Consider the following 13,013-nt stretch of genomic DNA (forward strand, 5'->3'; position numbering starts at 1 on the left):
TTTGATGTTCCTGTTGCAGGCGTGTTGATGTTGCCTTCGTGTTTCTGTTTCTGCGTGTTTCTGTTACCTTCGTGTTGCTGTTGCCAGAGTGTGTTGCTGTTGTAGGCGTGTTGCTGTCGGCGTGTTGCCCTTTGATGTTCCTGTTGCAGGCGTGTTGATGTCGCGGACGTGGTCGCTCGGCGGCTGCCCCTTTGCTTGCCTCCGCCGCCTACGGTTAGGGTTTAGGGGAGGTCGGGCAGTGTGGCAATGTGTATCAAGGGGTACCAGGGCACTTAAATTTCGAGTTCTTTGTGCCGCTCCGTCTCCTCTTCAGGCCTTGTTTAGTTCGCAATTTTTTTTTGTTTTTGGCTACTGTAGCATTTCGTTTTTATTTGATAAACATTGTCCAATCACAGAGTAACTAGGCTCAAAAGATTTATCTCACAAATTACAGGTAAACTGTGCAGTTAGTTTTTATTTTTGTCTATATTAAATGCTCCATGCATGAGACCAAAGATTCGATGTGACGGAGAATCTTGAAAATTTTTGCGAACTCAACCAAGCGTCAAGCATGGGAGGAACCGAAGCGTTAGGATATGCATGGGAGGAACCGAAGCATTCCTCTACGCGTCAAGAGACGTGTGTGCGAATGTGAACGTCCCTCACGGTTGTTTTCCTTTCCCACGTCGGTCAGATTTTTTGTCGGCTTTTTTGTTTTCTGTGTGGGCTCAGCCCGCTTTATGGGTTGATCTAGGAAACAGAAACACGCAGGAAACAACAACATGCCTGCAACAGCAACATGAAAGAGAAACACGCCGGCAACAAAACACTCCGACAACAGCAACACGTTAGTGGTTGCATATCTACCACCAGCCCGCACCAGTCACCATGGCATCCAACAAAAGCGAACATTGGTCAATGTAGGTATCCAGAACTGCATTGAATTCCTGTACGTAGAGCTTCCGCGTCTGTAGGTAGGGAACACCTTTTCTTAAACAGCAGGGCTTGTTTAGTTCACCCTGAAAACCAAAAAGTTTTCAAGATTCCCCGTCACATCAAATCTTGTGGCACATGCATGAAACATTAAATATAAACGAAAACAAAAACTAATTACACAGTTTAGCTGTAAATCACGAGACGAATCTTTTGATCCTAGTTAGTCCATGATTAGATAATATTTGTCACAAACAAACGAAAGTGCTACAGTACCGAAAACTTTTCACTTTTCAGAACTAAACAAGGCCGCAGGGGTTTGGGCCGTGCTGGGTATGGCAGTGTTTGTTGGTGCTTTCAAAACTAAGAACTATGTATAATTTCGGTTACCTTGGCAATGAAGTTCGTTTTAGCCGTGGTGGAAAAAGTTTGTTCAGAGTCTGTTGGTTTATTTGAGAGTCAAAAACTTATTTCTTTGAGCATTTTATGTAAGAATTAATATGTTGGCAAAGTCACTGTGACCAGTTGTGTTGTCTTTGTCAAATTACCTGACTATATCATTTGGAAAACTCTAAACCTCCAAGAAAACTAGGGCATCCTTAGAGGACTAATGAGATTTATCGAGACGATAAGCTTCAAGTTGATATAATCAGATTATAAGCTATAATAAGTAACAACAACCAAATGAAACTAGAAGAAACAATCTGGTATTGGATTTCGATTTAAAGTTGTTGGTTCCGTCACTGAGGGCAGGATGGATAATGTGTACATATTGTTGACAAAAACATAATTATGATGTTTGATGCAATGTACAAAATTGTAATAATGTAAAATAGACATTCATTCCTTGTGGGTACATATCCTTCAAGATTGAGAGATGGTAAGCAACATTATCAACAACCAATATCTCATGTACATAAATCATGCAATGTACACAGTAATGCATAGCACAGGTAATGTTGTCGACATTACCTTTTGGAGCAAGAGCAACATTCTCATAGTAGAAGTATGGTGGACCCATAGCCTGCAAAGGCACCGTGTCGCCCCTATCTAAATTTGATGGTACTTCTGACAAGAGAGAAGCAAAATTCAAGACATTTGTAGAATATTTTGGGAAGAAGTATGCTATCTTTTACATATTCATATGTTTATTAAGAATATTTTGCTTGTAGGTGTAGGAAAGTCTAGGCTTGTATGAGTTGTGCTTGGATTTTCAAGGCCCATCATATTCAAAAAGCACGCATAATCATCCCCACGATATATGACGCATAAAATATAGCAAGTCTTTAGTGCCACTGTGACTTAAAATGATCAAATCAACGTTGGGAGAGCTTTTCAAATTAAATTATAATTATTTATGGTAAAATATATAAAAATAAAAAGTATATTATAATTTTTTTTAGAGAAGGCAACACAGGCTGGCGGCTGCAGCCTAGCTGCCCTGTTTAGATTTGAATTTTTTTGGCCAAAGTGGTAAATTTTTTTGTGGTCAGAACACGCGAAAAATTTTAGGTGTTTAGTTTGGCAAATTTTTTTCTGACACAACTTGGGCAGCATGCATTTACAGTTGTCATTGGTGGGCTTTTATGGGAGTGCGTGCACAGTTGCAGCCAAAAATTTTTGCCCTAAATTTTTTTGACCCCGTTATAGATCCAAAAAGTTTTTGGATTTTGACACTGTAGCACTTTTTGTTTTTATTTGACAAACATTGTCCAATTATGGAGTAATTAGGCTTAAAAGGTTCGTCTCGTGATTTATAGACAAACTGTGTAATTAGTTTTTATTTTTATTTATATTTAATGATTAATGCATATGCCGCAAGATTCCATGTGACGGGGAATCTTGAAAAGTTTTTGGTTTTTTGGTGGAACTAAACAGCCTATGTTCCCATGGCCCAGTTCCACAAAAAAAATTCAATTCGGGCCAAAAAATTTGAAATCTAAATAGGCCCAGGAGGCTCAGGCTAGGACGCGACGCGGCGCGTTGAGCAAAGGGCGAGTAAACGCTCTCCCCCTCCTTTCTCTGTTTCCCAGGCAGCCAGGCCGCCTCTCTCTTCTTCCCCGGCTCTGCCGATTGACTGCCGCACGCAAAGCCGTAATGACCACTTCCAGTATCTCCGTCGCGGCGCCGCCCTCCTTCCTCCAGTCTCACGGATTCGCATGCAGGTCACTTCGATCCTTCTCTCCTAGTCCTTTCTGGCCACCCGAGTATTTACTCTCCTATATGACTGAGCGAGCTGCTGGAAAATGAAGAGGAAACCAGTTAATGCTCAACGGAGCGCGGGTAAACGACGTCGACGGAGCGGCAAGGCACCGAAGGTACGTTCAATCTCGCCGGATCTGCTCGCCGGTTCAGGGGGTGGGGGTGGGGGGGGGTTCTGTCTGGATACTGGTGTAGAGAGGAACAGGAAGGTGGCCACGAACTCGGCACGGTAGAAGGACCTCCGCCTCGAACAGCGGCGCCGGCGGGGGCTCCTTGTAGTCCTTCTCCTCCGAGTAGCGGTGGTAGCTTGCTACCAGTTCCTCGGTGCTCCCGGGAACCTGCGGGCAGCCATGGGCACTCATGGTCAGTAATGTCTGTCCTAACGAGAAGTGACATCTTGCCTCTGAATGTTAGTCAGTTAGTAGCAGCTATGACTGCCGATTGATCAGGATTTCAGGAATGACTTTGTTATGATGTAGACATGTAGGCTCAATATGCTATTAGGCATATCTGCTTGTTCCAATTTGTTTAGTTGATTGAATTAGCTGAATGCAACCTCGAAGTGCTGAACCTGTTTGTGTTCTATATATATGCTGTCAGGTGTTTGGGTACGTCTATGAGTCTATCTTATTATTCATAGAGAATGGAATAGTTCCGGCCTCTATGACCGCTCAATCCATCTTAGGGCTCATTCGGTTGCTCTAGATTGAGTCCCTGGAACGATTCCAAAGTGTGGAATAGCATTTGCAATCCAACGCATGGCTCTGTTTCAGTCTCTGTTTTCTCTGTTCACATCTCTGAAACAGGTAGGTAGGTGGTAGTTTGTATGATTGGAACAAAAGTTGTTTAAATAATACATTCAGATTCAGCTAGCTTTGCCTCTAGACAAACAAGCAACTAAACAAAGGATCTTGCTACGTTGAATTGATCACATGCTGATTCTTTTATTGCTGCTTTGCCTTACAAACTATGTGCTAACAACCTCAGTATTAACTTGAATTGCTAAAGTTGTAGTAGGAGAAATTTAATTAACCTTAATATACTTGACTAGATAAATTGATGAAAAATATGGCATTGTCCCACTGGCCACTGTCTCCTTCCAAGGTGACTTAGATCAAGATTTAAAATGCTGACCTGTTTATACATATTTGCCATGATGCTTAATATGTACATGTGTTATTGGTCTATTTTGAGTTAAATGTTTTGCCCCTGGGTGCATCAAGTCATGTCATGCATGTCATATTTTTGTGATGCCTTTAGGACAGTGGTTACCCTCCCAGCATAAAATTGCTACAGAATACCCAAAACCAATTGAGTATTTTAGTTTCCATTGTTAGATATGATAAGATCCTAGTCTCATATGGGCTACCACATCCAACTTCAGTGAGAAGGGAATTCATCATGCAATAAATTTTTTTTTTCTAAAAAAAGAGAAGCCTTCACTTAGGCATAACTGACATATCAAGCTGTCATGGGTCATCCACTTCCTGCCCATATTTTGAAGTTAAAATTACATATATATAAGTCATCATGCAATCATGGTTATTTGTCAGATAAGCAAATTTAGACCATGCAGCGCTGCTAATAATATAACAAGTCAATATGATGCAATCTTCCAGTTCCACAGAGAGCTGGTTCTTAGGATTTCCAGGATTGCTTTTAACTTAAGCTCGGACAAGCAGAACAGACTAATGGCGATGGTTTCCATTAGTGGCCTCTTCCATGTTCTCATCGTTTTCTTTTTTAATACTAATTAACTGGGAAGTATGTTTGTGACTGCTGTTCCTTTTCAGATTCATCCCCGTGACTGCAGCTCATCCTCATCTCCCCACTCCAGACAGCAGAGGATGGTACATAAATGGAGCTGTGATGAAGACGTTGCTTACTTAGACGAAGTTGGAAAAGTTCTTCAAGGCAAGCGATGGACTCGGCCAAAAAATGATTTACATGAAATGATTGCGGTAAGGTTGAATACGAGATTTAATGTGACGGACTTCAACTTAAAGATCGTTAAGGAAAAGTATTATGCTTTTAGAAACCAGTGGAAGACCATGACAATAATTGACCCAAATAGAAAGTTGGTATTTGCCCCACTCCTCATTCTTTCTTTGCCCCACTCCTCAATTTAGATTGCTGATGAGAATTTTTTTCTTGCATCTCAGGTTACTTCAAAAGGGCAACCTATCAGTGGCCATGAAGAAACGATCAAACTCTTGTTCAGTGATGATGTAGGCACAAGTTCATGTACACCTAGATCGGGGACAGCCGCTTTTCCAGTGAATGGTGTTGAAGTGACTGTTAGTGGTCCGATGGGTAGTGGCGGTGCGCCAAATGGTATGTTAACTCCAGAGCAAGCAGCTGCAGTTGCGTATTTGTCTGCAGGGAATGGAGAAAAAATTCCCAGGGCAAAGAGCTGTTGATACTTACAGAAATGCTGTGTAACGTTCCATTCCTTCTGCCCACCTTTCATGCTATGTGTGATGACTATGTAATGAGGAGAAACCACCTCATTGATGTGTTTGTAAGCTAATTTGCTCCTTTTTGCTAATTTGCTCCTTTTTGCTAATTGGCTAATTTGCTCCAATTATTTTGCTAATTTGCTCTATTTTTCTCATCTTTGTAGAAACATGGAGGGACAGGTGTGCCCGACGTACCTGAAGCTGAACTACCTGAAGACTTAAAAAAGAAAGAAGAGTGAAGACTTCCAGTGATGTCTATGAGTTCCTGCTCTCTCTCTCTCATTTTGCTGTTTTGGTCGTATTGGTTTTTTTGTAGCAAATTGGTGATACTATGCCATCCAGCCCACATCCACACACACCTTTGGGCTTTGGCTTTGGTTTGTTGTCAACCCCTGGCCCCTCTGCCCATATCTCAGTTAGGGATGACTCACCAGCAGGGAATACAAATTGAGGTTTAGGATATATACTGATATACTTTTGTGGCACAATTACACTACTTTTGTGAAACAATCATATGCCTGATATCTTAGGAAGTAGTATACAAAAAGGATATCTAAATAATCGTAGATATTTTTTTGGGATAGAATATTATGGATTCTTTAGATGCTTTCTCTTCATGCAGTGTGCAGTTTCTAAGTTGTTGCGTTATACATCTTCAGGTTCTGCTGGGACTTCTGGGACTGCTGGGACTGCTGCTGGGAGCTGGAATCTGTGATGTTGAAGGGAACTTTTGTTTTTTATCTTTTGAAAGACTTATTGTGTCATTATGAGTTGAACTTGTATTACTGTGTGGTCAAGTGGTGAACTGGTGAACTTGAATTGTGTGGTGAACTTGAACTTGAATTGTGTGGTATTGTCTGGTCAAACTGATGCATGGCTGCACCTGGATGACTACGAATGAATAATTTTGTCAAGCTTTCTATAATTTTTAATCAAAGTCCTAAAGCATCAGTCAAGTTGGCAGCTACCTAAATACTATCATGTTTACCCTCCATTTTACCCTAGGCATGGGAAGATAAGCACACATGTATATATCACCACCATCAGCTGCTAAAACAGTCATGGTTGCAACTGCAATTAGCCCCACATTCAAATAAAACAGTCATGGTTGCAATCGTCTTTTTCTTCCAAGTAATTACGAACGTCGAGGCAGTAAGGATAGTTGGCTCCTACGAAAAGCGAGTAACAACCATCACCAAGATTCTGCATTGTTTCCCATCTCTTTGTCACAATGTCCTGCTGGAAGACGATGCAGCGACGTGGAATGAAACTGTAGTGTGGCCGAACAACTCGATTCAACCGTTCTTCTTCGAATCCTGGATGATCTTTCTCGCCATACATACAAACGACTTGAAGATATAAGTCGCGTTTGCATTTGGCCAGGTAAAATACAGAATCATCAATATCTCGGTCAATAACCACAAGCGGACCATCTATCACTACGGGGTCGGCATCAGCGCCGTCTTCCAACTTCCAAGACCAGACATCACCATCATCAGTCACAGCCATCACCTTGCCATGGATTATACAGACATCAGTGTATCTACGTAGTATACTTTCTTCTGGATTCTTCAATCGAATCCATATTGTTGGGGTTAGTCGCACATCGGGTACCGCTGTGACAGCAACCATCTGCAACGGGTACGCCGATAATAGAGCGACGGCCTTGCCGCCATGTTCATGTCTTGGTGTCTGGCATAATGCAACCTTCCGTAACATAACATCAGGCAACCAATCATCGGATGGCGGTTGGCCGCCAAGTCCAAGTTCAAACAGGCTATTCAAGCACACACCAGGATGTCGAGAATGGACAGGCACGACATGTATTCCAGGAATCGTTGCGAACGACGGCAATGCAATTCGACTACCAGTAATCAGGTTGAGAAGTTCAAGATTGCACCTTAAGTCTGTGGTGACCAACCAGTCGTCTTTGCCGCCTACCCAAGCCCGATTCTTCAACCCGTTGCAATCACCGTAGTAAGATTTGTTGACTACGTCGTGAAGGCCGAAACCACCATGCTCGTCTTCATTGTCTACGTCTCTTTTCGGGCAACCGATGTCGTGAAGGCTGAAACCACCATGCTCGTCTTCGTTGTCTACGTCAACTCTTTCCGGGCGCAGACCAGACGTAATCAACGCCGGAGTACCCAATGGAAGGCGGTTGTGATTATTGATCTTGGCACCCTTCGCCCAGTCCTTACAAACCGAACGGAACCGAATCACGCTGATGGGATCACCGTGATCCAAGACAACACCAGACATCTCCAAAGGCAAGTTTTTCCATACAACGCTGTGCTCCACGATCGTTTGCTTCTCCTTTGTGGCATCTTGGGACAACTCCTTGAATCTGCTTTCATGCCCCGTAGGATGCACCGACGAATTCTCCTGCTTGGCGTTGGTGGCCAAGCAGCAGATCGAAGAATCGTTGCCGGCATCGTCCTCCATGAAACGCTTACTGGAAGGCTCTCCCGAATCACTCATGGTGGAATATAGTCAGCAATGGCGCCGACTTAGTTTGCATCGAGGGTTCCGAAGAAAATATGAAGCGGCGGACTGTTTCTATGCGCTTATATTGTTTCGCAACCGCAGAACCGACGCGACGGTTTACGTACTCAGATTACATAAGATCATTTAGGCGCAACCGCATTGATTTTATTTTCTTTTTTTGGAACTGCCGAATGGGCAATAGCCTCATGCAAACCGCTACCCCAAAACAGCAGGTGCTCCAGCCTTTCTCTTCCTGCCCTGGTTCCCCTTCTTCGGTGACCTCATTGTCAAAATCGTAGGTATTCTCTGCGTGCCTGCCTCTGAGCATAATGTTGAACTATATTAAGAACAAAGTATTTGCTATTACAGAAACTTAGAACTTACTTCCTATAAAATATAGAGCGACATCTTCAGCCATCTTCAATTTATAATAGTATTGTGGGCTCACAAATCTTTTCCCATGTATGGTTAGGGTAGAGGTCAAACCCAAGCCGCCATGGCTTACCTTGCGAGAGAATGGAGCGCACGGCGCTCCCGCCCGAGTCGTTGTTGAGCGCGACTACGCGAGAGAGGAGACGGGGAAAGAAAAAGAGCACACTCCATACTAATATACTTGTGTCATACAAGACCTGACATTTCCTATGCAGTGAGTTGAGTGTGGTGAGCAGGTATATGCATGATCCAAGAACAGGACATATGGAAGTTGTTTACAGGATTTTGAGGTATCTAAAGGGAACCCCTGGGAGAGGGTTATGGTTCAGGAAGAATGGGTACCTTGATGTGGAGGGCTATTGTGATGCAGATTGGGCGAGCAGCAAAGATGATAGGAGGTCCACCTCTGGATATTGTGTGTTTGTGGGAGGCAATCTTGTCTCATGGAGAAGCAAGAAGCAAGCGGTTGTGGCTCGGTCTACTGCGGAGGCTGAGTATAGGGCAATGGCACTAAGTTTGTGTTTGAGTTGAGTTGTAGCAAGATGGGCATGTTAGATATATTTAGCCCATCTTGAGGGGGAGTGTTGGTGTAAATAATGGATTGTAAAGGGACCTATATGTAAGAAGTGAGAATAAGAAATAGAGTGCCTCTGTTCTGGAAGGAGCCAGACAGAGAGCTTTCCCCCAATTTACAACAATGTTCGTACGTGGTCTCGTGCAGACGTGCCAGTCTAAGAGCAGAATAACGATTTTGATTGTGGATTTCGTCTGATGCTTCACATGATACATTATGGGAAGAGTACCTTGTTTGAGATTGATGAGGTTACTGCTGGCTAGTGTCTTTTATTTACGTTTTGCTGGTGTTTTACTTAGTTTTACCTTAAATATACAGGAAATGGTCTTCAGTTACCACAAAGAGACTTGCGGTCGAGTTATTATATCATAAAGCAAACACATTGAAGCCCCCCAGTGATGAAGCATCGACTTCTCAGGTGTCCAATGGTTTGCAGGGCACAGAAGGTTCGTTCCACTTGCAGGGCACAGAAGGTTCGCTGCACAGTCTGAATGTTGCAGAAGATTCGGTCCACAACTCTGCTGATGTAGCGGAATTGGATATCAACAAAAACAAGGTGGCGACGAATGGCAATAAGAGTGGTAGAACCACCTGGTGCTGCTCCTGCCAAGTTGAAGAAGAAGAATTCTGAACCACCTGCTGGCCAGGAAGATTGTTATATGCTGATTCGGCTGGATCGGTATTCCCCTCGAATTCGGTTTTACAGAACCGGATTCGATGTTGTGTTCTTTTCGGAAATATATTGGCGGATGAATTCGATATAACCCTCTCAAAAAAAAAATTATAACCCTCTCACTTGTGCGGCTTAAATTGGTTGAGTGGGCCTAGTGGGCTGGTGCCTGGGGAGGTGCAAGCAAGGCTGAAAGGCCCCAGTTTTTATTTGACCCAGATTGCAAATAAGTGTAAATGTGTTTTCCTTGGGTGAAAACGAACTATGGAGAAACCGGGTCAAGTCTACGCCGCCGGAGGGTAGGGTACGGTCGCCTCTCTGCGGACGTCGCGGAGGCCTACGCCTCTCTCCGCCGCCGATGTCAACTGAATCCCCTTAGTCCACCCCTTAATCACCCCAGTGAGCTAGGGTTCGGGAGACCCAAGATTTGCCATCGCCCGAGTCCACCTCCCTCCACCGCTGTCGCCTCCATCTCCACCAATGCTGCCAATCACCTGCTGCCAGTTCGTCCAGAGTCCTACTTCCCCTGGCGGCGCTTCCTCCCGCCGGACACCGCCACCTGCCACCAGGCGTGATGTGAGGATTCGTTTTAAATCGTGTGTTCAGGCAATGTTTGTTCTGATGATGGATTGCTAGTAGACTGATTGACAGTACTTGAAGTTTAATTTTCGATACTGACAAGATAGGAAATTTAGTTTCATATCATTTTGATCTATTGATAATTATATCCAGGAGTTCTACAAGATCCATAATACTCTATTTGCATATATTTGCATAGTAGCTAGCTTGCAGTCTTGTAGTGTACATCTCACCTGATCTTGCTGCATAGAGAAGGTGAAGCCTGGTTGTTGGTGGAGTGAGAAAACTTAAGATTAGGGGGAAATGATGTCTAACCTACTAATAATGGAATTGCAATTAAGATTATTTTGGTGGAAATTGTAATACAAAACTAGCCAGGGATACATGTAGCTGTCAAGGCATTTTGATTATAGGACATGTTCTTTTTTTAAAAGTTCTAGGGCATTGGCAGATGGTATAAGCCATTTGAAACATCTTATTTTTATCTTCAATTGTCCCTCCTAATCCATGAAGCTACTAAGCATATATTTATATCTCTGAGATTTGTCCATAAATCCCAGTTAGCTAGATGGTACTTGTGAGCATTCTCTAGGTCATTCCATAGACAATTGCCCATTTGTGTGTTTAACACCTTAATTGCCCACTTAGGAAATTTGATAGAAGAGAGTAAATACACTGTAATAGCAGCTAAAGTTAACAGTTTTTCTCTCCACCCAGCTATCCTACCTTCGGAGAAAAACCCTAAACCCCAAATTATTTTAATGTTTTAATTCTTGCATATTTTCTTTGACATTTTACCAAATACCTTTGTTTTGATCAAATTTTGATGTCATTGCTTTTTCTCCGAAGGTGATAATACATGCTTTGGTTGGAGTTGTAATGTTGATTCTACTACCGGTGGCCTGCTTTTGTAAATCAAATTTTTCTAGAAGGTATTTATATGAATATATATATAGTTACTGAGAAAACCAACTAAGATAAAGAGTTTGTTGATCTGTTTATTTCTATGTATCAGAATGCTAAATAATACAAGTTGCAACGAACAAGCTACATTTACACATGCAGAGCAACATATTAGTGTATACCGCAACATGTAAATAAAAGCGACATTCTAAAGGAACATTCTAATATTTCTTCGAAAAGCTACATTTACACATGTGTTATCTAAAAGCAACATTATTTTGTCAAGTAAAACATTTCTTCAAAACGCTGCATTTTCTTAGAGATCAACACATGTGTACTAAAATATACCGCAGGGGCATTCCTCAACACCATATGTGTTGATCTGTATAAAAATGTAGCGTTTTTAAGAGATGTTGCTGAGTGAAAACGGACCAACACTGTGCCAGCCAAAACGGACAAGCACTGTGCCAGCCAGATTGGACTATCGGTGTTGCCTTTACAAATCTGTTGACTTATTCATAAGTATGAAACGGATCATGACATGTATTATCACGTTTGACGATCTGTATAAAAATGTAGCGTTTTTAAGAGATGTTGTTGAGTGAAAACGGACCAACACTGTGCCAGCCAAAACGGACAAGCACTGTTTCAGCCAGATTGGACTATCGGTGTTGCCGTTACAAATCTGTTGACTTATTCATAAGTATGAAACGGATCATGACATGTATTATCACGTTTGACGGGCTGCCAATGGCAAGTTGATAGGTTACCGATATGAAACGGCACGAGGGTGGCCCAATTTTCACGGCAGTAGATCAAAAGAACAAGAATAACTTGCTGCTAACAGCAGGTAACTAGCTTTATACCTGACAAAGGTTGGATGCGACCAAGCGACGGGGAGAGAGGCACCGAAACCACGAAGACTTCGACTCGATCTCCAAACGACCGCAGAACCACAATCCGGAACTAATCCACACAATACGGCGCAGCCGAACGGAAGCCGTAGAGCACGGAGTAGGGGAACCCAGAGATTCACTTCACAAGTCCAAGAAGAACAAGGAAGAACAAAGGTTGAGTAAGGCACTCAGCAGCGCGGCTGTAATATCATGTAGTTTATCAAATGATCAAAGGTTCACTCAATTCTTTTAAATCCCCTTTCCTAGCCATCATAACTAATCCCTCTTTTCCCTTTGTCTTGGTCATTTGTGGCTGTGGGGTTTTAATTGGCTTTGGAAACACTCCCTCACTATTTTTGTGGGTCACTCGCAAGTGGTTCTCGCTCTCTCGCTGTTTTCTTTTTAGATCATCATTCAAAATCTCCTCCGGTGTCAAAGGGAGCAAAGAAATTCGCTCTCCTTTGTACATGAAAACCAGCTTGTTGGTTCTTCCAAAGATCTGAACATCACGATCATATAACCATGGTCTACCTAGCAGCAGCTGGCATGCTTGCATAGGCACCACATCACACTCCACATGATCATTATACCTCCCAATAGAGAAACGAACTGTCACAACATGGCTCACACGCAGCGCACCACAATCACTCAGCCTGCATCTTGTATGGATTAGGATGACGCCTTTGTTTTAGCTCCATTCTATCAACCAATTCTTGGCTAGCAATATTGTTGCAGCTGCCATTGTCAACAATAATTCTACACAACTTCTCTTTGATCATGCCTCGAGTGTGGAAAAGATTGTGTCGCTGCCCATTCTCTTCCTTTGCAGCAGTAACACTAAGCACACGAAGAGAAATAAAACAGTTGTTATCAACTTAATCGGGTTGGATCTCATTATC

General features: G+C 42.7%; 1 protein-coding gene across 1 annotated transcript; it reads right to left on the reverse strand.

Moving 5' to 3' along the window:
• On the reverse strand, nucleotides 730-8,054 carry LOC110432721. The gene is made up of 5 exons (XM_021453510.1): nucleotides 6,713-8,054; nucleotides 6,574-6,644; nucleotides 3,354-3,452; nucleotides 867-998; nucleotides 730-765 (listed from the first exon to the last, which is right to left on the reverse strand). Exons 1-5 carry the CDS (start codon nucleotides 8,052-8,054, stop codon nucleotides 730-732), a joined length of 1,680 nt encoding a protein of 559 aa, XP_021309185.1.

The sequence above is a fragment of the Sorghum bicolor genome, chromosome 2, assembly GCF_000003195.3.
Source record: "Sorghum bicolor cultivar BTx623 chromosome 2, Sorghum_bicolor_NCBIv3, whole genome shotgun sequence".
Lineage (NCBI taxonomy): Eukaryota > Viridiplantae > Streptophyta > Magnoliopsida > Poales > Poaceae > Sorghum > Sorghum bicolor.

Excerpts from the sequence above, each read along its gene's own strand:
- LOC110432721 (XM_021453510.1), bottom strand. The coding sequence starts at position 8,054 with ATGAGTGATTCGGGAGAGCCTTCCAGTAAGCGTTTCATGGAGGACGAT. Across the intron at positions 3,453-6,573 it reads CTTATCTTCCCATGCCTAGG|GTTCCCGGGAGCACCGAGGA; the intron begins GTAAAATGGAGG and ends GGCTGCCCGCAG. Across the intron at positions 766-866 it reads CGCTTTTGTTGGATGCCATG|GCATGTTGTTGTTTCCTGCG; the intron begins GTGACTGGTGCG and ends TTGCTGTTGCAG.